Source organism: Poecilia reticulata, linkage group LG5 (genome assembly GCF_000633615.1).
Source record: "Poecilia reticulata strain Guanapo linkage group LG5, Guppy_female_1.0+MT, whole genome shotgun sequence".
Lineage (NCBI taxonomy): Eukaryota > Metazoa > Chordata > Actinopteri > Cyprinodontiformes > Poeciliidae > Poecilia > Poecilia reticulata.
In genome coordinates this window covers 4,854,586-4,879,525 of record NC_024335.1, presented here as the reverse complement: position 1 = coordinate 4,879,525, position 24,940 = coordinate 4,854,586, and the positions used below count along the sequence as shown (strand labels likewise).

General features: G+C 40.1%; 2 protein-coding genes across 3 annotated transcripts in view; one reads left to right on the top strand and one right to left on the bottom strand.

The window, feature by feature from the left end:
• Window positions 1–8,295, bottom strand: part of LOC103464537 (macrophage-stimulating protein receptor-like) — a 12,798-nt gene extending 4,503 nt beyond the window's left edge. The window contains exons 1-13 of the mRNA XM_008408708.2: window positions 8,111–8,295; window positions 6,220–7,503; window positions 3,178–3,354; window positions 2,967–3,086; window positions 2,717–2,887; window positions 2,425–2,588; window positions 1,844–1,973; window positions 1,619–1,758; window positions 1,335–1,514; window positions 1,112–1,208; window positions 757–987; window positions 491–637; window positions 237–399 (exon numbers count right to left, since the gene is read on the bottom strand). Coding sequence (XP_008406930.1) covers window positions 237–399; window positions 491–637; window positions 757–987; window positions 1,112–1,208; window positions 1,335–1,514; window positions 1,619–1,758; window positions 1,844–1,973; window positions 2,425–2,588; window positions 2,717–2,887; window positions 2,967–3,086; window positions 3,178–3,354; window positions 6,220–7,419 — 2,920 coding nt within the window. The 5' untranslated portion in view covers window positions 7,420–7,503; window positions 8,111–8,295. The remainder of the gene's footprint in view (window positions 1–236; window positions 400–490; window positions 638–756; window positions 988–1,111; window positions 1,209–1,334; window positions 1,515–1,618; window positions 1,759–1,843; window positions 1,974–2,424; window positions 2,589–2,716; window positions 2,888–2,966; window positions 3,087–3,177; window positions 3,355–6,219; window positions 7,504–8,110) is intronic.
• Window positions 8,296–15,227: 6,932 nt separating this feature from the next.
• uba7 (ubiquitin-like modifier activating enzyme 7) overlaps window positions 15,228–24,940 on the top strand; it is a 35,005-nt gene continuing 25,292 nt past the window's right edge. The window contains exons 1-17 of one of the 2 annotated variants that reach the window (XM_008408713.1): window positions 15,228–15,319; window positions 15,435–15,502; window positions 15,593–15,761; window positions 17,145–17,279; window positions 17,429–17,535; window positions 17,619–17,709; window positions 17,938–18,070; window positions 18,239–18,336; window positions 18,419–18,568; window positions 18,791–18,955; window positions 19,432–19,536; window positions 19,650–19,730; window positions 20,349–20,504; window positions 20,735–20,900; window positions 20,997–21,193; window positions 21,303–21,367; window positions 23,425–23,635. In XM_008408713.1, coding sequence (XP_008406935.1) covers window positions 15,456–15,502; window positions 15,593–15,761; window positions 17,145–17,279; window positions 17,429–17,535; window positions 17,619–17,709; window positions 17,938–18,070; window positions 18,239–18,336; window positions 18,419–18,568; window positions 18,791–18,955; window positions 19,432–19,536; window positions 19,650–19,730; window positions 20,349–20,504; window positions 20,735–20,900; window positions 20,997–21,193; window positions 21,303–21,367; window positions 23,425–23,635 — 2,076 coding nt within the window. In that variant the 5' untranslated portion in view covers window positions 15,228–15,319; window positions 15,435–15,455. Of the gene's footprint in view, window positions 15,503–15,592; window positions 15,762–17,144; window positions 17,280–17,428; window positions 17,536–17,618; window positions 17,710–17,937; window positions 18,071–18,238; window positions 18,337–18,418; window positions 18,569–18,790; window positions 18,956–19,431; window positions 19,537–19,649; window positions 19,731–20,348; window positions 20,505–20,734; window positions 20,901–20,996; window positions 21,194–21,302; window positions 21,368–23,424; window positions 23,636–24,940 lie in introns of both variants that reach the window. The other variant, XM_008408712.1, reaches the window with a different exon arrangement.

The window sequence follows — 24,940 nt, the reverse complement described above, 5'->3', positions numbered from 1 at the left end:
TGGTGGTGGACCCACATGGGTTTGTCCATTTAGGGCCCATGTAGGGCCCATGTAGGCTGTGGCCCTACATGGGAAAACCCATGTGGGGCCATCGTCGAACCCGCAGACAAACCCATATGGGACCCATATATCAGCCCTCCTTTCCCCCACATGGGCTCACCTAGGCATGCTGGCAGGGTTATTGCATATTTTCAAGCTGATTCATTAAGTTTCTTTTTCCCCCCCTTTCTCCTCACCTCTGTCTTTCTTCCTCAGGTATCTCATCACAAACAAGGCAAGGCCAGCACCTACAACGAGTGCTGTAATAATGCCCAGCACAATGCCTGCAATCACAGTGTTGTTGTTGGTTTTGTCATAGACAACTCTACCAACATAGAGGTCTTTCCCATTTACAGACACCTGCGGCAGCAAAGCAAAATGTTGTTTTGGTTTTACCTTTTACTTTGCGTTAAATTTGGTTTAAAGCAAAAAATGTCATTGGTTTTCTTACCTTAAGTGGTAATCCATTGCTGGGAAAATCCAGGCCATTAGGAATCCTGCAGGTTAACTCATTTAGCAAAACTACATGTTTGCAGGGCTCATTGCCAATGCTCATTATTATTTTCATGCATTTGTTCACTGATTGTAGTTTGTCGTGCTGTCAGGTAGGTAAAAATGATTAAATATTAAACATTTGTATTATTTGAAGCATCATAGTTAAGCAAAAAAAGCAGAAATGTTTGTTTTTTTCCTGATAAGATGTTTAAATCTTCATACATGCAGCGAAACTTCATGTCCTCCTGGTTTCAGAAGGAAAACGTTGTCCTCTTTTTCCAGCTGGATGACATTGGCATCTGCATGGTAGGTGAACTTTGTCGTATTGAAAATATTTTGTCCATCTATGAGAACTGAAATGGTTCCAACATTAAATTCATCCTCTGCCGTCTGTGCTGAAAAGGCCGGGGTCTCGCACTCCAAGTATGTGGCATTTCTTGAGCTGTTGCAGTCCTCGAGTAAAAAAAACCCAAAACAAACAAACAAAAAAAACTTGTCAATGTTTAAAATCAAATCCACAAGTACTGGTTTATTTTTCACATTTCGGTTTTCTTAACTGATCAAAGAGTTGACTTACTTGCTGAAGAGAAAACTCAGAATTTTCATGTGTATACCGAACCACAACCTTGTGGCCTGAATCCAGATTCTGACCTCTTATAACCAGGTTGGAGCCGCTGCGTGGCAGGATAGGCGTTATTAACACAAATAAAATAGGGATCATTTCAAACCATAGATTTTATGAAAGCTTGAGTTAAATTTAATACTGAAACAGCAGTGAAGGTGCTAAGTGAGAGCCCCACCTTCGAAAGCTGCAATGGGGATAGATGGAGGTGACGACAGGATTTTCCTTATAGAAAAACTTTTTAGCCGTCGTCACTTCAAGGTTGTCAATTACAACTTTCACCGGCACTTCCCCAATGCTTTCCGCAGGTGGTGCATTGCAGATTATTGGAGACAAATCCCCCGTTTCCTCAGGATCACTAAAAGAACAAAAAAAATTTTGGTAAAGCTGGAAATATGTGATGTAACAGTGTTCCAACAGTCAGCAAATTTCCGATAAGATTTAGAAACCTGTGTGGCTCACCTTGGAACCAATGTGCATTTTCTGTCTGCAAACAGAACGTGTCTTTGGTTCCCAGAGTAAAGATGTTTGCCTAGGACAGTAAATGTTGTTCCTCCAAACATGGGACCATGGCTAGGCTTGATGTCTCTTATGCTTGGCTCCTGATAGAGGTAGACGAATTTCTTTTAATTTCAGTTAGATGAATTATCTGGATATTTTAGAAACTTTCGAAAAAGCCATTCTTACCACAACAGAGAAGCCGGACATCTGGACTGTGCCTTCAATGGAGTAGTCACCCTCTGCCTTTTCCTCATGGATTTCCAGGGTGATATTCATGTTTTGGTGTGGTATTTTTTCATTAATTTTGCACACTAGCCTGTGTAATAAGCATGTAATCATATTTTAAAGGTAAAGTATTTCAATGAAGAAGAGATAGAAATATGCATGTCATGTAATCTCAGAGTTCCTCACACACACTTTCTTGTCTCGCAAGATATGTTTCCATATATAAACATCAATATATAAACATCACACTCGTCATTCAATAATGAAAGGTGTGAAATGGGCTGTGTGCCGCTGCTTCAGGACTGAGTAACATGGTCAAGTGTTTAATAGAACAGAATTTTGTATCTCGAAACAAAATTTCATTTCCAAATATTCTACTGAGTTCCTTACTTTCATGAGGGAAGTTTCAAAAACTCTCAATTTAAACCAATGTCATTCACCATAAGCATTAGCTAACAGTGGCAAACAGAGAGCAGTGGAAGCAAAACAAAAGCTGAAAAAAACTAATTCTACTGCCAGTGTTTTGTATCTGTGCTTCTCACACTGTAATGTTGCTTTTGTTGGGCAGGACAGCACACAAGGCTCCAGAGTCCACTCTGACGACATGCGTTCCCCCGCTGATGATGGCTGATTGCCGAGACAGAAACTCTGAGCCACACAGCGTCACCTCTGTCTCCCCTCCAGCAGGCGCCGTTTTAGGAAAAAACTACAAAATAAAAAGAGATCATATCTGTGCATTGGCGTAACAGCAGCTGATACAGCAACTTTCTAGTGGATTTTGTTTGAAATCTGCACATCGCATCAGTTAATTAGTTACAGTTTGCAGCCTACTACCTGAGTTAAGATAGGTGCGCACGAGTCTTTGTTCCAGCCGGAGGTACACTCAGACTTCCTGGAGCACTTCCCAGAACACCAGCCGCAGTTCATGAAGCGCGGAGCCGTCAAACACATGGGGCATGTCAGAAAATGATCACACCCTGGTCCTGTAGTGGGCACCTTGAACATCTTGTTTAGGGAGAGAAGAAGATAAAAAATTAAAATGGAGAAACCCCTTCGGGATAATGTGTGCATATAGTAAATGTACCTTATTTCCTGCAGTAAAGATAAGTGAATCCTCTGAGTACACAGCTGCTGTCCTGGATATTGCGACCTCACCCAGGGAATAGTTGGCAAAAACTATTGGGCTGTGCAGCGTGAGAATCACCTACAACCAATTAAAAAGGAAAGAATTCTACATATTGTTTAATACATTGTTGTACATATTAAACAGAATTAGAACAACCACAGCCTGTTACCTGCAGTATCCTGCCATCTGAGGTGCCAAAATGACCGATGGTATGGTTTTCTATGACGCTGACCAGAACAGACGTGAACAGGACGTCTCTCATCCTGCTGTTGAAGATATCCAGTCTGTAGTGTGGCTTCGAGACCAGTGTGGCTTGATGTTTGCATGTGTAGTTTCCTTCAGACTTCTGCAGAAGCAAAAGACCCACAGTCGCTCAAATTAATAATTCAAAGGCTTTCGAAATCAAAGCCAGCTCGGATTTGCTTCAATTAGAAATTAGCTGCCAGTAAATTAGAATGCGATTGACTTTGTGTGAAGAAATCCCAAGTTACTTGAATAGCAGCATACAGCTCATCTCTGTTGAGGCTGGTGTCCCTCATATTCCTTTTAAAAATACTTAATTAATTCTATGAATTTAAGTATGGAAAGTTTTCCTGACAGCAATTCCATGGTCAGAGAAGCAGGTATTGTTACTTCTGGTGCCAAGTCCTGATGCAAATTGAAACGGGAATTTCTGTGAAGCACATTGTGCTTTAGAATGTCTGGGTAATCATCTGTGCGGACTTTGAACTTAATTACACTGGACCAAATCTAGTTTCAGACTCATTAAATCACCTGTGCATAGACATTTATCACTCAACTTCTAGCAAGTTGGATTCTGTGTCTCTCCACTCTTCCCCCGTACTCTGGGACCTTGATTTCCAAATGAAATGCAAATTTTACTTTCAAAGGAAAACATGACTTTGTACCATAAAGCACAAGTTATTTCTTTTCTCTTTGGCCCACGGTTAAAAATAGCTTAACACAAGGAATGCGACTGTTTAATCCTATTTCCTGGACATATCTTATCTGGTGGCCCCTGAAACACCTCTGTAGCTTAGAAATTGCCTCCAAATTTCTGAATGGGATTTACCTCACATTCTTCAATGTGCCTTGAGCTCCTTAACTTACTTAACTTACACACTTTTTATTCCCCTAAGCTTTCCAAATATTTCTTGAATACGGCACTATTTTTTGAGCAGCCAGGTTCCATAGCAACAACCTTTAGTGGTTTGCCCTTCGTGAGAGCGTGTCAATGTCAGTGCAGAGCAACATTTAAAATAGTCGTCCCCCAAGGGGTCAAAAAGTAATATTTCTATATTAGTCCTCTATTAGTCTCAATTCAAATGAATTCAAATGAACTGAGACTAATAGAGGACAGAAAAACAACTTTTTGAGGATGTTCTAATTCACTGACGTCCACCTATATCTCCTGTACATTCCCTCTAAGTTTAAGTCTTTGGGCTTTGGGGTCAGCTAAAGGGAGGAGCCTCATAAAAATTGTAAAAAATTATGTTCCCAACTTTGTTGACTTAGTGACTGTTTCTAAGAGTAGTTTGTTAGGAAGTGAAACTACTCTCTGTGCCTCCAAGGGTACTTAAATGAGTGCGTCAGAAGTTTTCACAGGCTGCCAGAAAGTTAGGTCATGGTGGTTAAAACAAGCTCCTTGTTCAAAAAAATGCAGGATCTGTTAAACTAATAGTAAGTATTCCACTTCCAGGCAGCTGGCTGACCTGTCCCGTCATGCTGTAGCTTGCTTATTTCACAGAGTAACTTGTTTGCGGTTTCTCAAACTGATGATAGTTTGGCATTGCTTGTATTTTTTTCCTTTGTTGATCCTCCACCTAGCACAGGATGGTGTTAATCTCACAGCTCAATATTTATTTGCCAAATTCAACATCTAATACATATGCGGATTGATTGGTTAAAATATTTGCGTTTTATTCCTGCTTCACAGATGAGTTGTATGCATTTTGAACTTGCTATTCTGAGGACGACTGTTTACTCTGATTACGATCCTGTGAATCTGAGACTTACTGCTGTAAAATCCTTACATGCTCCAACCTAAATCCTATTTTATATTACTCAACTGAGATGATAACTCTGACCCCTCTCTTCAAATTCCAGCTTTTATCAGAAGGATTAATAACTTGCGCTTGTTGACACCGATTCCTGTGGGTGTTCACCCAGCTGAAAAAGCTCAAAGGGCACATATGGAAGTTCATAAAAAGGAGAAGGCACTCCTTTTTTTGTCACAACATGTAACTCAATTACTGGAGCCTGTGCCACACAGGGCTAAACTAGACTGATTGGAGGTGTTTGAATTTGGCAATTTCCTTTTTTCCTAATGTGCTTGAAAATAAGAACAGAAAAGTTGGAAGAAGATAAGATGTAACCCACTGGCTTGTATATCAATGTTGTTCTAAAGTTTATTTTTCACTAATGTGAAAAACTTGGTTCACCTCTGGTGTAATTTAAATTAGGATGTATTATTCCTTTCCAGAAATGACAAACAAATTGGAAATACTCAACTTTGTGTAAATACTAACCATTTAATATGATACATTTTTTATGCTCTCGTCTGAGGCAGAGTCAAACTTGCGGTGGAGCCATATCAGAGCAGTGATGTGTCAATGTGCAGGTTAGGATACTGACTCAACCACCACTCCCTGTTCTCTCACTGGTGTCTGCTCTTCCTCACTTTTCTCACATAAGCCAACAGACAGATAAGCAGCGCCTTCCAAAATTTTTCACACACACACATTCTTTTTGCATTTCATCAATGCCACACATCATCCTAAAGACAGACTGAGAAATATCATGCTGTGAGGATGTTTTTTTTTTCATTCATGACAAGGTAGCAGATGAATGAAACAAAACGCAGGACAGCCTGGAAGAAAACCCGTTAGATGTTACAAAAAAGTTGAGTCTGGAGCAGAATCTCAACTTCCAACAGGAAAACAGCCCTAAACAATACAGTCGGAGCTACGCTGGAATCCGTAATCCAGAGGTTTGCAACCTGCAGTTTTAGCGCCCCAGAGGGATGTTTATTATTCCTGATGTTTGGATTCCTTTCGTCAAGTTCCTGTGGTGCAAAACTGGAAGCCTCACTGCTGTGTTTACAGGTGGCTTCTATTGCGTAATGTTTATCTTGAACATATAATTTCCTGTCTACGCACAGAGCGAACTGTACATCACTTTGTTGACACGGAGACATAAAAAAGTTACTCACTTCATGCAGGCAGCTCTCACACGGCTGGAAGTGGCAGAGGCCTCTGGACAGTTGCTCCGGTCCTGAGGTACAACATGCCTCCACACCCATATCGATCGCATCGTCGATTTTTTTCAAAGGAAAGGCGCACAGGGCCGAGGTCGCCTGACGTTCCCCTTGCACGTTGACCACTGCGAACACCCCGTACAAGATGTTATCCTTTTTGTCAACCCTCAGCTCTTCGGCCAAGTCCTTCCCTGCATGCCCAAAATGGGCAGCCTGCAGCCCGTTATACACAATGTCTCTGTAGCCACTTCTTTTCCTGCGCTTTGGTTCATACCGGCACTCCAGCACCACCTCTCTGTACATCCATACCTCTGGAGTTGAAATAGGCAACCGTCCCAAATGGGTCTGAAAGGCTGAGTTGTTCCTGAAGGGATCTTCCCTCTGCAGGGACAGAAAGTACACAAACTCCTTGGTGGAAAAACTGTAAATATAGTCAATCTTGTAAGAGTTACGTAAACTGGGCAGCACTGTCAGCCCATCCATGATTTTAAGGAACCCATCTTCAGTTGAAAGTGGCCTTAGCACTGAAATCGACCTCCGAGGATATTTCTCCACCACTTTGTCATTGACGGAAGCTGCTACAAACAATAAAGCAGCGTCTCTGTCCTCGACGATGGTGACTTTAGTGCCAAGAGGACTGGCTATACAGTCAGGACAGTCCGTAAGAGAGTTCTGCTTTCTTTTGTAAAAGCAGGTAGGTCTAAGTTTTGGTTGATTAAAATCGATGCGGTAACAGATACCGTACTGCGTGCTTCCACAAATGTATAAGTATGGATACAAATATGCAGCAGGATCCAAAACAAGAACCGTGTTGTCTGTGTCCACTGGGTCCTCCGGATCCGTTTCCATGTCACACACTGGACAGGTTTCACAGTCAGGGCTGCCTATGGGTCCCGTCTTCAGCTCCCATTTTTCTCCCATGGAATCATTAACTGCAACTATAGCATTCTGGCATCCAAGATACACTTCTGTTTCTTCTGAATCCTTGTTTACCACAATGTTCTGTATGACAGTGTTTGTTTGGAAGGAGGGCAGAGAGTACTCTACACTGAAATTCACCAGCCCACGGTGAAGAGGAGGACAGGTTTGCTGTCCTGAAGCAATTTGTGCTTGTATCCATATGCAGATTGGCAGCAAGGCAGTCGCAGTGACCATCTCCACGTCACAGTCCACTTTGACTGAGCACTACCTGCAAGATTCTTTCCAAAAAAAGAACATACTGGAGAGGCAGCGGAGGCGCTGTGGGAGAAAACACAGCAGGAATGTTGAGATTTAACAGACAAGAGTGCCATAACATTTTATTTCAACATTCAACAAAGATACACAAACTCAAACGGGGGTGGACTGAGTAAACCTTCGTCATTTCAACTAAAAGTGGGAGAATTGTCAGGCCAAATATAAGCAAATATTTAATTATTAAGAGAGGAAACTGAAACTAATAGTGCTAAGAAGTTGTGCTAAGAAGTGTGGGTTGAGACAGTGGCAAACAAAAAAAAAGCGGACTTGGGAAAAGATTAAATCAAAAGTGGAAGGGTACTTGTTGCAACATGCAACTTTCCGGCCTGCTTCGTTACATAAAAAAATACTGGCTAATAACTTGACAATACGTCCTCTACTGGCTGCGGATTGTATTTTTCAACAGCTTTTTTTTCTTTACATGACAATCATATTGAGTCTATTGATATGACTTTGATCATAAGACATTTTCAAATGTGAACTTTTGTTTTGATTATGATACATTAACAATCTCACCAAAAAACCTAGGACTGATTTAACCAGTTTAAATGAACAGTCAACTTAAAAGTTTATTCAAATCTCCAGAAAAGTACGAAAAGAACAATCTTACCTGAGTCGGAAAGTAAAGAAGCAGCGTTGAAACTAGAGTCAGTGTCCTACAGTGTCCTACTGACTCTAAACTGTATTCCCGTCGGGCTGAGAGAAATGTTCAATACGACCGAAGCTCAAATCTGGGACTGTATTCACCTGCCAGCGTCACAGTATCACTCACAGAGAGTTCAGATTGTCTGGGAGTGAACTGCTTGTTGAAACTCAACAAGCCGCAGCATGAGAACTCACACAGGATCTCAGCCTTCAAAATAAAAGCGCTCATATGCTCCTTACTGACGACAAACTGTATTTGAGTTTAGGGGTAATTAGTTGTTTTTTTATTTACTATTTTATGTATTATGTTGTTATTATGAAACAGCTCCAGAGACAACATGAGTGTTTATAATATGCTACAACATGGAATCCACAATAAAAGCCTCCATCCGTTCATCCATCCACGGTCTACAATTTGCGTCAATGGGGTTCAGCCTGGCCTGGTTATTGGAATATCGCAACACATCGGAAAAAGAAACACGCAAGCGCACATATATGTTCCAAATTAATATTTAGAGATAGCATTGAGAACTGGGGTTTAGTATAAAATAGTCGTGGTTTATTTTGTTAGGATTGCAGACAGGAAACTCGTTCTCTACCCCGCCTGACTTGAATTTATGTTGCGCATCTGGGTGCTGTCCTGTCAAGCCGCGCCCGCAATAAGGAAGTATGAAACTCTTGCGAAATTTGCCCACCTTTAGAGGAAAGTATCCACATGCTTTCCTTCATAAGATGACATCAAATTATTCTCAGTAACGTTTTGCCATACAGGCATGCAGACATGGGGGGAAAAGTTCCTGAGCAAAAAATACAAAAACAAAAGGGGGTTCTGCCAAAAATGGATTTCTTTCTCATGAGGGATGGAATTTTATAGGCAACTCCAGCCAGGAAGTTATGGGAGGAATGTTTACTCTCCCCAAGCAGACCCCCTTTTATTTAATATAGACTCCAAAAAAAAGGAAAAAGAGGAGCCAAATGTCAGTGTTGGGTCAGCTGGAAAAGTTGAGTGTGTACCTCAGTTATCTTGTTTGTGTAAAGCAGGCATGAAATAAGCTTTACATTCATTGTTTTTTTATTGTTCCCTAACATTTTAAGTTTCTCTATGAGATGTCATTCATCATAAAGTACCAATTGCAAGTGCTATTGATAACATCATGTCTAATTTGACATCTAAACGTTAATCATCAACCTCTGAATCCAAAGTTCAGTAAGCCTCTCGGAAAATGCACTCTAGTGTACTTTTTTCCAAACCACAACATTCCTGGGCTGATTTCAAAAGAGAAAACATTTGATAAATACTATGAGATTACTGGGACAAAAAGAGACATAACACCCAAAACTATGCTTCTATTCAAGGGCAAGCACCATGCAAGGCACAAATTGTAATGCAACAATCCCTTAGATAAATATATCATGTGCTGAATCAAGCAGAAATACATATGAAATGTGACACCACAGAACCTAAAACTGTACGCAATATTTTGTGGGAAGACAATTTGTCTCCAGACACAGATTCACAAAAAAAAAAAAAAACCTGTCCCCAACCTCTACCCCCACAGGAGCTTTAACTTTTTTTTTCTTTTTTTTTTACAACAAAATAGCTTGTCTGTCTGAAAATGTAGTGGAGCTCTATCATAGGTCAGGGGACAAAAATGTTGTCCAAATAAATGGACATTTATTTGGATTTGTTGGTTTTTTTTTTTTGTGGGAAAGAGAAAAAGAAGAGAAATGAAAAAAAAGTACCAAGTAGCACTATCACTATTAGAATTAAACATTTAGCTGTAATAAATATTGCTGAACAAATAGATGATGTAAACTCTTTAAAAGTGATGTAATATTTCCATAACAATAATAATAATCTTTAAAGCCTTATTATGACTCACTGCAGCTTTTCTGCCATTGCTGAAGGCAAAGCCCTGCATTGTGTCTGTTCCTCATTTCATCCCACATTCGGTCTGCTGGTTTCCTTCCATGTGTCTCAGGAGGACTTTGTCAGCTGAAGCACTTAAATGTCAGCACAATTTAAAAACCCATAAAAACACATTGTGACAGAGTTCTATGGAAAATTGTGTTGGCAAGAATTGTGACAACTCATCATGACTTAAACATATGGCTTAATGTTTGTTTTCTACAGAGATTCAGATCATAATTTAAAGAGGGTTTTTTGTCCTAATAAAAAAAAAACACTCTTTTCCAAATATTTATCCAATTTCTATGCAAAGAAAAGTATTTTGAATTTTGTTTTAGCAGTTTGTTAGTTTAATATCATTTGTGATATTAATGACTCTCTCCTTCTCTTTCAGGTCATCTTGTTGCCATGGAAGTGCACCCATGAGTGGTGCTGACAAGGTATCAACCTCACTGGGGGAAAAAAAAACATTGACAGGAGAGTGGGGGCTGGCATGTGTAAATATGTAAATATTTGTTTTCTAGAGATTTAATTTAGCCAAGCGTGTGTGAATGTGTGCGTGTGTGTGTGTGTGTGTGTGTGTGTGTGTGTGTGTGTGCATACACACACAAGCACACATTTTGTCTCCACCACTTTTAATAAGCAGTAGGCTCTACTGCTTTAAAAACTGGGTGGACTGAAATAGTGTGTTCATCTTTTTTATTGGTGGTTGAGGAAGGTGGAACTCACATAATTTGACTACCAAAGTGTAAGAAAAATCTTTTTTTAATTATTTTTTTTATAAATATAAACAAAAGTTCAGAGCATTTTGGATCCTATCTGATTTGTATTTTTTTTTGGGGGGGGGGAGTAGGTGGGGGGGAGTTGTTTTGCTGCCCTGACCATTTTTAAGCATGAAAGGTTTTGACTTTGCCTTCAAACCTTATTTTTGCTATGTCAAAAAAAAAACAACATAATTTTGCAATTGCTTTTTTTCCCCATTAAATTAAAATAAAATCACAGATGATTAAACATGTGATGAGTCATTAAAATCATGGCAGCAAGGGATGTAAACTAACACTCTTTATCAGCCAGCTGCTGAGCTTCTTTGGTTATTTGTTTGTTTCTGCAGTGTATATAAATATCTAACTTTGCTGTCTATGAATTACATGAATTAATTTTAACACCATCATTCTCAGATATTAAAGGTTGACCCTCGCGTGAACCCCCTAAAATATAGAGTTGCTGTGGAGGGCCTCATTTTGGGGAACAACTTTACACATCAGACAAACTACTTTTGAACTTTGACTACTTCTGTTTTAATCTTTTTAAATGTATTTGTTTTGTTTAATTTATTTTACTGTTGTGCAACTTGTAAGTCTTAGATGTTTATAAATAAAATAGCTTTGACATTGACTTTGGTTATCACTTCTGCAGAGTTCTAGTCTGGTCCACAAACAAAAACATGTAAAACAAAAAAAAAAAAGAAAAAGCAATGGGTCATCTTGCTGACCATGTCGAGGAGTTTGAATATTTGAAGGGCATGAAACATTTTTAACACAGTGGAAGTGGGAGAGCTGCTGGGGTGGTGCATACGCAGGACCGTAAAAGAATAAATAAATAAAAACGCAGAGGGCTTGTCGAGAAGGCCAGTTCTTTCCTCTAGGCTATAATGGGTGAAGGATGCTGGCCGGGTTCGTGTCACTCAAAAACAACTTCTCTTACCTCCTGGGGGAAACTGGTGATACTTAGAGCAGATCCTCCTGTCACAGACTCATTCGCACACGGTGAGGGAAGCGGCACTGGCAGACGTGAGACATGCAGGAAAGAGTCTTATTCTGTGACGACGTTCTGTAAAAACATGTCACTTATGGGGTTTTTTTGTTGGTCTCATTTTCTCTAATTTTACAGAGGTGGATCATGTCTTCTCATTTTGCAACTCTTGCAGACTCATAGGGCAAGTTTTCTTTTGTACATTTGGTTTCGTCAGAGGGATCAAATTAGCAACCATTTAAGCAATAATGCAATACTGTTATTTCCATCAAAGAAATAAAGATCCCCTCCAGATCTACTAATACTTCACTATTCTCTGTAGTTGTTTGCCTTGCAGCACACATCATACTGATATATGAATGGGAATAGTGAGGCTGTAATGCTCAGAACTGAGTACCCAAAATTTCAGTCAGACACAAAGTAGAAAAAACAAGATCTTTATTGAGAATCAGGGTATGGCAACCACCAGCAATGGAGCAGGAACCTCTGAGGACGGAGAAGCGGGTTAGTGGTTTCTAGTCTTGGGGCCCAAGGCTGAATAAGAGAAGCCACTAAACCTCTTAAAGTGTAGTGGAGGATGAGGAGTCGTCCCTGGGGGTTGACTATGGAGGGCCGAACAGCTCTGTACTACGGAGACGGCTCCAGTGCATGAATTCAGGTAGCACAGAGGTAAGTAGCAAGGTGACACATCCAGGGGGAATCAGAACTGGGAGGTCAAGGGGTTGAGGCAGGATCAGGATCAGGGAAGCAGAACAAGGCAAAACTTATCTGAGGGACAGGCAAAGAACAGTGGTCAGGGCGCAGAAAAGGGTCCAACACGTGCTGATGTTGCATCAGGCGGACAAATCCAGGGGCGAGGTAGGAGGCAGAGGTCAAAAGGCAGAAGCAGGGTCGAGTCCACAAAACAGAAGCCAGTGAAGAATCCGACGTGGGCTAGACAGGGTAGGAAAAGCCAAGAGACAAAAAAAACGTGTTCGAGATTGTGGTCAGGTAAGGAGGAAATGCTGGATATCTACTCGCACAAAGGTTTTCAAAAATCTGGCACCGTCTGCCTGCCTGAGAGCTGACTATAACTGATGGTGAACAGGTGGAAGACATGAGCCTGATTGTGCTCCAGCGCAGCAGCATGCAGGAGAACCAGTTGAGCTTGATGGGAGAAGTGAGTGCTGAGGAGAAAAACAAAGCAGGCAGACGGGCCAGAAACATGACAGAGGCAGACTTTCTGAAATTGTGAGAAAATGGTTCAAATCGTACTTGAAAGACCAGGGCTACTTTTTGTCCTTTTTGTGAGACTCTTTGGCCCTCCGAGGTCAAAAGGCAATCTCCCTCTTGAGGATCTGAAGAGTGATCCATGCTCTTATGTCTTCCCAGATGAATTTACGTTTTTCTCTCTGTATTTTAAATAAATACACTCAACAAATATTATGTGTGTTTATTAACCACCGTTGACTTGTTCCGCACTTTGGTCAGCTTGGTCAGTGCTCTAGAAATAAACTTTGACTTGACTTTGCGTCACCATAAGCATAGCCTCAGTCACTTAGCAAGTTTGACTTGGTCTCTAAACATTAACAAGTTTAGAGACCAGAATTTTCTCCAACTTAAAGCACTGATCTCTCACTATTCACACCAAGAAGCAGCAAAACTTCCCCCCGAAAAAAACAATGCGTCAGTTTACACCTACTTAAAGTCCCAACAATAACATGGTTCAAGTTACATCAGCAATGCTACAGCTGAGCTATTGTTGTCTTGTTTGTTGCTCAGGTGACAGCCGTCTCTGCTCCTTTGATGCTTATGCTTGTCTTCCCTCTTTGCTCGCCATCAGCGTTCTCTCTCTTTAGCTGCCAACGTATGGCTGGGCAAATCCCTCTGCTGTAGAAAATAACTTAAAACCTGTGAGACAACTCCTCTGACAGGCTTTGTCAAAAATCTTTGGGTGTGCTGTGCTTCTTTTGGTCTAGAAAACTCAGATTTGAATCACCCTTATTACGTAGATATTTTTACTTCATGAATGAAAACAGGCAGCTCGGTTTCCCTGGAGTACACGGCTGCTGTGTTGTGTGTTCGATGTGTCATGGCCTGACTTTCTGCTGAAAAGCCTGATATATTTTTTGAAAAAAATTATAAATGTTAAGAATATGTGAGTGATGTTTGCAGTGGGATGCATGTGCTACTTAAAAAGGAAATGTCAGAATGCAAGATTTAAGAGAAATAGTTAAGAACATGAATAAATAGCGTTAGAGGTTGAACACACACCAATAAGAGGATTTTAAAATCTATCCTCTTATAAGCATGAAGGCAGCACACTAATATAAGAACTGGTGTGCCACTTTCATGGCTTTGGTCAAGATTCTGACACTGATTTCTTTTCAGAATCAGCTAAAGAGAATTCGGTCAAATTTTCTAAAAATAAAAGCATGCATTAGTTTCTCTGAACACAGATTGACAATCTTTTTAAGAAACTGACATTTTGGTTTATTAACAGATTTAATGTGTCTAAACAGTTTAAGTCTGAGTCCATAACCTCTCTTTTATATCCTGCATGGTTTGTAGTTTCTTAAGTCTCATAGTTGGGCACTATAATCTTTTTGGGACCAAACACAATGCCTTCTGTCTTTTCTGTATTAAAGAACCTATCTCACACGTTTCTTTTCTTTGCAAAACATAATAACTAACATTTCTTTCTGAGTTTTGACCATTTTACTAAATAAATTGTGCAGCTTTTTTTTATAACTCTTACTTTCCTTTCCAAATCTAGCAACTTTTAAACATCTAGATATTATTTATTAAATAAATTCAGAAACTGCAGAAATAAATTTACTGCGAAGTAGAGAAGACATTTGTTGACGTCTCATCTTAAACTCGATGTAGTTGGACTTTGAACTTGCATGGTATCTGGAAACAGTACAGATTATTCTGATTTAAGTCAAGCACAGAGACGGATCCTTCTTCAAGGAAGTAGCTCCAGTTAACTGAAGGCTGATATCCTCCTGACTACCAGGAAAAAAATATTGTCCAATCACCATTTATTTTTAAATCCCACAGTCTTTGTAAGGTAATAAAAGGTTTTCTGCACTTACTTTGTCTCTTCCCATAAAATGTGTTATTACTGATAAATGCCATTTTTATGAATTAGGAAAAGGTACGTACAAAAGTCCCACCCCTTCGCATGTGGTATCATTGAAAAGCCCTAAATGTCCTCTCCAGATACCAAAAGGAATTAATTCAGTAGAATGCAGGGGGTGGGAGATATTCAAGTTTAGAAATGTCCTCTACAGAGGACAAAAATGAACTACTGGTAGTCAGGAGGATATTTTATTTTATTAGTAAAAACAGAAATGTTAGCATATCTTGATTTCTATTAAAAGTCCTGATCCGCCCCCTAGTGGCCAACATACGAAGGCACACAAGGAAGGATTTTTTAAAAAATGATCTTTTTTTAAAGTCACTGAGGAGAAAATCGACTGAAACGAAACTGAAATACCGGCAGTTTAATCTCCGGTCATCAGCTCCCAGGTTAGACCTGCAGACTTCGACCTGTTCCTGGTTCGGGCTGCCTGCTCGCCTTCGGAATCCAGCTTTAATCCATCTTTTTTTCCCCTCCCTGCAAAGTCACGTTGTTTTGTTTCAGACAGGAAACTGTGTGATCAACATGGCAGGAACCGGTGAAATCGATGAGGGATTCTACTCCCGCCAGCTGTAAGTGACAACACTGCTGTTTAGGGGGAGACTTTAAAAAAGTGCTCAGTTCATTATTATTATTATTATTCTGGTTGGTTTCTGGCGCAGGTATGTTCTGGGGCATGAGGCGATGCGCCGGATGGGCACAGCTGAGATCCTCATTGCAGGGATGAAGGGGCTGGGAGTGGAAATAGCCAAGAATGTGATCCTGTCTGGAGTAAAGTCTGTCACTGTTCAGGATGAGGGTCAGGCGGAGTGGTCTGACCTGTCCTCACAGGTACTGTCTGCTGGCTTTTAGGATAAATGCATTTGATAAAAATCTGGAAAAGTAGAGAACTTCCTGCTTGGGCAATGACTTGCCAGACCTGATCGCTCCGCATTTTTGAAAACCTGTCAGTAGATTATTGTATTGGTTTAATTGGTAGATCTGAAAAAGATATTTTTTTCAAATGTTCCGTCCTTCCATAAAGGTTGATAATTTAGTTTAACACATAAAAGAAGATAAGTTTGAAGGAAAATGTCAGTGACTGAATACAACTTTTACTTTCATTATGACGACATACCAGAGCCACCCAGTGGCGCAAAAAGTTGGGTATGCAGCGCATGCAACGCTCCTTCACCCTGACGTACCTTCCTTGGGGCGCCAATTTATGTTTTTGCATCCACCTGAATAATATGTAGTTGCGACCCTGGAGCCACCCATATGTTTTTAGTTATAAACAAACAAGCAGCATAAAAACAGTCAGAAAAGAAATAAATAAACATATCTGAAAGTTAATCTGAAGCAATTTCTTTTCTTTCTTTTTTTTTTTATTAGCCAGTGAAAAAAATAAAAGGTGTTATCATATGTCATTTTACAAGAGACTCCAAATTAATATGATTCAGTTGGGGTTATTCTAACACGACTCACATTCAGATCCAGTTCTATACAACACGTTCCCATTCGATTACAATAATCTGTTTCAAATGTCAGAACCTGAAATCTGATTAAATTCTGTTTAATTCAATTAAATTCAGATCAAATCATCAAACACCCAGCTACAAGACTGAAATCGAATTGTTGCCAATTAAATCTAGTTATAGGATAAATAGACCAGGTCAACATAGCTGCAACACATAGTGTTATTTTTCAATTGGAGTTTATATTACAACTCCAGGTTGAGTTGTAATATAAACATGTTTAAATCTAGCCTTACAAAATTGTATGCAAGTCTCATATACGGGCAGGAGCGGTTGTATTTATTCACTCCTCGATTTTGTTTTCAGTCATGTTTTATCACATTTTGTGTCATATTGTGATGATGTCTTGATCGCTATATGTTCACTAGCATGTTGTAGTTATACAATCAGATTGGCATCAAATTATATACATTTCTTTTCAATCCAGTTATAATGGAGTAAAATTCAGATCCAATTAAATTCAGCCCACTTCATTCCTGTTGCGAATTCAGGTCCATATGTTGTCCAAAATATCTCCGTTACAATACAGTCAGAGTCACAATACTTTACATACAAACCATTTCAGTTCAGTTACAGGAAATGTCAGTGTGAACATTTTCCTTATTTCTCTGAGAACAGAGCACAGTCTGGATGCCAGGGATGAATCTTAAACCTGAAACACTGAAGCCGTCTTATTTTCATCTTTTTGTTGTCCGTTCAGTTTTTTCTGCATGAGTCTGATCTTGGTCAGAACCGAGCCACATCGTCCATCCCACAGCTGACTGCGTTGAATCCACACGTTCTTGTGTCAGCGCACACCGGACCACTAAACGAAGACCTTCTTCTAAACTACCAGGTGTTGTTTCATACACTCACTGGTGGCATATAAAGACTTCAACTCCCTCACCTGTAACAATAATGAGCAGAGAAATTACTTTCATCTTTAAACAAATGAAAGTGTCTCCATGTGTTTAACTTGCAGCTTAACACTTGTCGTTCTTCCAGGTGGTCGTCCTCACTGACTCCTCGCTGGATGATCAGAAGCGTTTTGGGGAATTCTGCCATAAACGTGGAATTAAGTTAATAGTCGCGGACACAAAAGGGCTCTGTGGGTAAGTGGGTGCATGCATACAGTGTGCAGTGAATTTGAGACAGTGGTGATGAAGGATGTGTCAATTTCGATATGTATTTGCAGCCAGTTGTTCTGTGACTTTGGAGATCAGTTTGAGGTCTTGGATCGGGATGGAGAGATACCTGCATCACTGATGATTGACCGGATCACTAAGGTAAAAATGGCCTTATATTTTTAGCAATCATAGCTGCTAATTGTGTAACACAACATCATGTTTAATGTGCTATTTGACAAATATACTCTATATATACAATAATTTTCAGAATTTTATAATTAACTGCCTTAGAGTGTCACACAGTGGAGCTAAAATGTGCTGGAATAATACTTTTGCGACCATTTCTCTTCAAAATATTTTTCTTCGATTTGTTGGCATTTATTTCAGGACAATCCTGGAGTTGTCATCTGTGCAGATGACCAGAAACATGGACTTTTTGACGGCACTAAGGTCATTTTCTCTGAGGTCCAAGGCATGACAGAGCTCAACAGTCTGTCCTCTGTGGAGATCAAAGTCTGCGGTTGGTGTTGCTTAACTAAAAACACTTTGACTTACTTTTTGGTTTTCTTAATTGGTTGCAACACAATTAAGAATGACATTCTTCACACGCCTAACCCTTGAGGGGGGGACCAAAGTAAAATGCTCTTTATGTTTCTGTCTGTTTTTTATTTGTCACCTCGATCACCAGGTCCGTATTCCTTCAGCATCTGTGACACTTCCAGCTTTTCCAGTCATGAACGAGGCGGAGTGGTGACTGAAGTTAAGCAGCCTCTCACGCTGAATTTTGTAGGTGTTGACTGTTTCAAGATTACCTTTTAAAAAGAAACGTTCCCCCCATGATGTAAAATATTGCCAACATGCTTTGCAGAAACCACTGAGTGAGGCTCTGAACGACCATCAACTACTGGTTTTGAATGACTACGGAAAAATATCCAGACATAACACTTTGCACCTGGCCTTCCAAGCCCTCCACAGCTTTGTGAAGAAAGAGCAGCGGCTCCCTCATCCTTGGTCACGGGTCGGTACAAATGCTGTGTGATGATATAATGACATTGCTGTAAAAACTTAAAAAAAAAACTGTAGCTTTGTATTAACTCAGATTATTTGCTTGATTTTAAAAGTAAGTTCGTTTGACTAAACAGAATCTGCTAGGAGTCAAATACTCTTACACATCCCTGTAAAATGTAACCCATCTGGTTGTTTCAACTCACTCATTATAACTGTTCATTAACTCTTACAGTCAGATGCAGATTTGCTGCTTGACATGGTGAAAAAGTTGAATTCAGTCGCAAAACTGGACGAACTAGATGAAGCTGCAGTGAGGATCTTCTCGTACACCGCCAGGGGAGATTTGGCTCCCATGAACGCTTTCTTTGGAGGCCTAGCTGCTCAGGAAGTTATTAAGGTGAAGTCAAACATCACAAATGAAACTCTCTTCTTTTTACGCTGTTGCCCCGTATTGCAAAAGCTCTGGATACTAAAACAGCTCAGATAAGATCTTTGGTGTCTGATATAGAGACACTAGAAAACTGTGGCTAGAGATGCACCAGTCAGGCTCTTTACTGGCAGACATCAACTTCTGATTTTAATTGAGGTTGGACCAGTAGTGCCCCCATTGCATGCATCAAATCACACACTCCCATCTTTTGTTTGATTTGTATTCAGCTAAAATAAGTGCATGACAGTACATGCTGTTGTTTATTAACGTGTTTATGAGCTAAAACTAGTTACAGTTCTGAGCCTTTTTGCATGTAGTGAAAAAGGATCAAATCTCTGCCAGATTGATAGGTGCATACCTGTTCATGGCTGATCCACGTACCTTCACATGTTCTGATACACTTCCAATCTCATCTTTTTCGACTTGTTTAAATATTTCTGCAGGCATCCAGTGGAAAATTTACCCCTCTCCAACAGTGGTTTTATTTTGATGCCCTGGAATGTCTTCCTGAAGATGGAGGTTGTCTGCAAGAGAGCTCATTCTTATCAGTATGTGAAATGATTGCTTTAAGTCTTGCTGACCCACTAACCTTGTCAATAAGTCAGTGTTTTGATTGATGATTACTCCGTGATTTCAGTTCTTCCTTTTATCTCTCTGATAGAAAGGCACAAGGTACGACGCGCAGATCGTTGTCTTCGGATCAGAGTTTCAGCAGAAGCTCCTGAACCAAAAGTATTTCATGGTGAGAAAAGATTAGACGTATGTCCAGCAGAGGGCAGACGTTCCTTGGGAAATGCCCAAAATCCTGTTTGTGCTATACTTTGATCTCCTGAGTGAATGATGACACGTACAGGAAATGGGATTCACTTCCTGGCAGGGAGAACCGTTTGCTATAGAGGTCACTTAAAAGGGCTCAGTCCCATCTCTGTTTCCTGTCAAAGCTTTACATTTCCCTGCTACTCACTGGCTGCATGCTTGTTTTTATTTTTGAAGAGGACGTTGTGCGCTATTTGGGGTTTTACTCACTGTAAGAGCTGAACATGTCAGTAATAAATTAAATCAGGGCTGCAGAATATTAGGAATGTATTGGAATTAAGTTGCAATCAAACCATATTTTTCCCAGCCTTCTAGGAAAAGGTTTACACTCTTAATCACCAAATATATCTCTAGTTATTTATAAGTAAATCCAAATGGTCAAATTTATTATTAGCAGGCAAAGCTTGAAAGACTTGCACTTGAGATCCACTGTACTAATGAAATACAACATTCTACAACATTTCATAATGTAACTCTGAATAAAATAATTATTGTGTCAATTCAGTTTAAAAGACATGTGGGAATATTTTGTTTGTTTCTTAAGGTTGGAGCTGGCGCTATCGGCTGTGAACTGCTTAAAAACTTTGCTCTGATTGGGATCGGAGCAGGAGAGAAAGGCCGCATCACTGTAACGGACATGGACCACATCGAAAGATCCAACCTGAATCGCCAGTTTTTGTTCAGATCTAAGGATATTGGGGTGAGAAGTAACACAAAATTCATTGAACCAGACAGGTACAGGGTTGTGTGATTGCTTTAGTTTAACCCACATTTAGTGTCACCAGTTTTCACTGTTAAAATTGTCTGATGGTCCTTCTGTCAGATTATGTAACTCGTATGTAAAAATACTCAAATGAAGTCTTCACTAAGTTCCTTATTTTCTCTTTTAATTGTCAGACTTTTCTTATCTGCTCTTGTCTCCACAAACAGAAACCCAAATCTGAGGTTGCAGCCAAAGCGGTGGCAGAGATGAACCCCCAGATTAAAATCACCGCTCACCAGAACCGCCTGGACCCCGACAGCGAGGGAGTGTACGACTACAGCTTCTTCATGGGGCTGGATGGAGTGGCCGCAGCCCTCGATAACGTGGAAGCTAGTAAAGGCCATCGGCGTTATGAGATCGATCCCTCATTGCCGCGTTGTGGTGAAAATACATTTTAAAATGGTCAATCCTTTCTTTGTGGGCTCCCAGGGGTTTATCTCGATAAACGCTGCGTTCAGCACCACAAGCCGATGCTGGAGGGGGGAACTTTAGGAAGCAAAGGTCATACTCTGGTGGTGGTGCCTCGTCTGACCGAGTCCTACGGGCCGGGCAAGTCGAGCTCCGGAAACGCCATCCCGCTGTGCACTCTGAAGAACTTCCCACACCGAATTGAGCACACGCTGCAGGTACTCAATGAGCTCCTTCGCTTTGTGTTGGTCTTTATTAAAGTGAGAAGTTATGTATCCAGGTGAATAACAGTCAAACTGTGACTGTGCCAACATGTTATTGTTTCAGTGGGCCAGAGACCAGTTTGAAGGACTGTTTAAACAAACACCTGAAAATGTGAATCTCTTCTTGAGGTGAGGCAAGACTTCAGCTTCACCTGATCTAATTTAAGCTCAGAACTGGGTTTAGTCATCTTCCTAATTATTTTACAATAACATGGAAATACATTGTTACCAAACCCATTAAACCCACTGAAATGTGAGCCTTTCAACATGATCACATTACAACCACAAACTTTAATTTTATGTTATTGATCAGCACAAAGTGGTGCAAAACTGTGAATCAGAAGTTAAATTACATGGTTGTCGCAAAAGTGAGACTTTTTACTCTAATGCCCCAAAATAAAATCTGCTGCTACCATTTGCCTGCAGAAAACATCTAATTGGTAAATAGAATTCACCTGTGTGGAACGAGTGTGACATAATGGACAGCCACCTAGACTGAAAGATCAGAGAGATTCATAGCTTATTCATAGTTTATTAGCGATTCACTCCACAAATTTGTCATTTGTGAAAGTGTTGTGATATAAAGCCTTGTTTACATCAAGCTGTTAAGGAGCGATACAGAAAACGTGTACAGATGAGATCAAAACTACATTTTTTGACAGTGATAAACATTTGCATAATGATAAATGTAATCGGTGAGGAAAAACTTACACTGCATTTGTGACGGGAAGACGGATGGAGCTAAATGCAGGAAAATCCTGGAAAAAAAAATCTTGTTGGAGAATGTTAAAGAGTTGAGACTTGAGGTGAACATTTACCCTCCAGCAGGACAGAGACCTTTATTATACAACCAGGGCAATAATGGAAAAGTCTGGATTAGAGTGTATTAATGGGTTAATACAAACACCAGGCCTACATGTTGTTAAGAATTTGTGAATATTCAAAAGACATGATTTGAAAAGTGAGAACTGAATGAATTTCATAACCACCTCCCACCCAATCTGACTGAGACTGAGCTCTCTCTAAACCCACACAGACAAATTGTAGTTCAAAACAATATTGACTCATCAAACTGTCATATAACGTAAAATAGTTTGTCTGGTTTACAACTGTATCTCTTTCATAATTTGTCAGTATTTTTAGCTTATTTTACAAATAACACCTGATGTACTGAGTTTATCACAAAGCAAAGCGCCAGAGCAAATAATCAGTGATAGTACTGAGCTTCAAGACCCAAACTCTGTGTGAACTCTGAGCCTTTCTAATCCAGACATGTTTGAAATGTCTTTCTGTTTGTTTTGGTGAGATTTGATTTGATCCCCTGGACTCTCAGGTGCTTTCACACTCACTCCAATAGAAACTGAAAGATACAGTTTAGAAAAGTCTGGTATTTTCCATTGTACAAATAAAGCCTTCTGGACTTTTTTTTTTTCTGTGGACGGTCATCCACATTTCATTGTCCAGCAAATTGTGACTCATTACATATAAGAGGTCATGGAAATGAACTCTTATGTTTCGTTCCATTGTTGTCCCACCGTTGCTGCTACATGCAGAAGTATGACTCTGAAAGTTCCTGTTCAGACACGTTTATGTGTAAAAGGTGGAATATCCCCCATCATCATGATGCATACAAGGTGACAGGAAGAGCGTGATCTGGAACATGTTAATAACTCAGAAATGAATTAGCCAAGTATGATATTTTAGAGGAGCTCTTATCCACATGGTACAAGTTAAGTAAACACTGACTTACGATGGATGTGAGTCAGAATAAGAGAATCAAAAAAATGCCTTCTGACTCTAAGGTCTGGTGAGCGCTTAGAGATTATCTGTGAGGATCAATTTTCTTTCTTTTTTTTCACACAAATTCAGTATTGTTTTTTGGACTTTGACGGGTCCATTCTAATACGAATGTGCTGTCATCTAAACCATTGTAGCTCTGGTTGTGTCTTTAGTTCTATTGATTTGCTGGAAGGTGAACCCCTTCCTGAATGCGCCTGCATTTAGCTCCATCCATCCCCCACATTGACCAGGTTAGCTGTCCTTTTCCATTCTTCTTTAATGGAAAGAAGTGTGAAATACTAAGCAATGGTTGTCCAGTCAGTATACTAGTTAGTGTTTGTTGGCGGACAGCTGTACTTTTGTGAACTGTAAGTCTGTTAATAAAAGCTGCTACCGGGATCCTGCAGGGATCCGAATTTCATAGAGCGGACTCTGACTCATGGGGATGCTGAGGCCCTGGAGATCTTAGGAGGCGTCTGCATCAGCCTTCAGGAGACGGCGGCTGGAGGCCACCGTCCAAAAAGCTGGGAGGACTGTGTGGGCTGGGCGCGCCGCAAGTGGGAGACTCTGTACAACAACGATATCCGCCAGCTTCTGCACTGTTTCCCTCCAGGAGAGGTAAAACCCCAACCTTACAGTCAGACCTCATCAACATGCAATTAATGTTGAAGGACACACAGGGGCGCTGTTGTTGTTTACACCAACAGTCTGTGTTAGTTATTTAAGCACTAATAGCAACACAATTGGCGTTGTATTTGCTCTTATGTGAGTAGACCAGTCAAAAACCAGCAGTGATAAATATCTCAGAGGGATTCTGAGGGGTTGGAGCAAGCGGACAGAGTGATGTCACACTGGTGTGGGGGGTGGGGTCACAGATCGGTATCAACCCAAACACACCCTCACTAAACCCAGTTTCTGACTCCCAGTTCCTGCATTTGGCCCTGTCGTGCTATCACAATGTCCTGCACAGTTCTGGAAATTCCTCTGACTGTTCTATTTTTTTTTTCCTTTCCTAATACGTCTACTCAAATATTTATAAAAGCGTGGAGACTTTCCGGAGCGTCTCTTTAGAAAAGCAGAACTTTTCTGGCTTCGTATCTTTATTGTTTTGCGTAACAATTACAAAACCTGATCCTGCAAACAGTAGTTACTGCTGCTGCTTCGGTTATATTTGTTCTCTTTTTTCCACCTTTAAAATATGCAACAGTTGTAGTTCCATTGTTCTTGTGGAAAGTCGCTCGATGCCACAGACTGTCTGAGGAACTATGATAAGGTTACTGATGTCAGTCATCTGTCAACTTCCAACCTGACATTTACTGGTCATAGATAAACTTAGACAGGATGTAGCAGCTATTACTGGTCAGAAAGTCTTTACTTACAGCCTTAAGGCCATGCCAGATTTTAAATCTCCAGTTTATGATTTTTACTATGCAATTAGCAACAGGCTACCCTCCCTCTCATATATTTTATGTTTAAAAAGTCTGTTGCAGAGACCAAAAGCAGAAATATCATGTTTACATGTGAAAGTAGAAGCAAAATTTAAGGTTTTCCTTCAACGAAATGTACACATCTTAAAAGACAAAGAAACAGAACAAGGGATGCGGATCAAAATGTTAACAGAATGTTTCAAAGACCAAACCAAAGGCTTCACCAATTTCATTTGGGTTTTGTTTTTCTTTAAATTACCAGTTCCTGCTGTAAGCAAAATGCTTTCTTGTTTGAGCATCTTCATCCAGCATACAGCTCCCACCTCAGATGTCGGCACCCCTATAAAATATGCATAGAAAACTTGTCATTTTAGTTGGATTTCATGCTGTCTTGTTGTTCCAGTTTTGAAGAATAAGAAAGTATCAATTCTGTTGTATCTGGACAACATTATCATATAAGCTTAATCTTTTTAAAGAGAAGGTTTTTTTTTTTTTT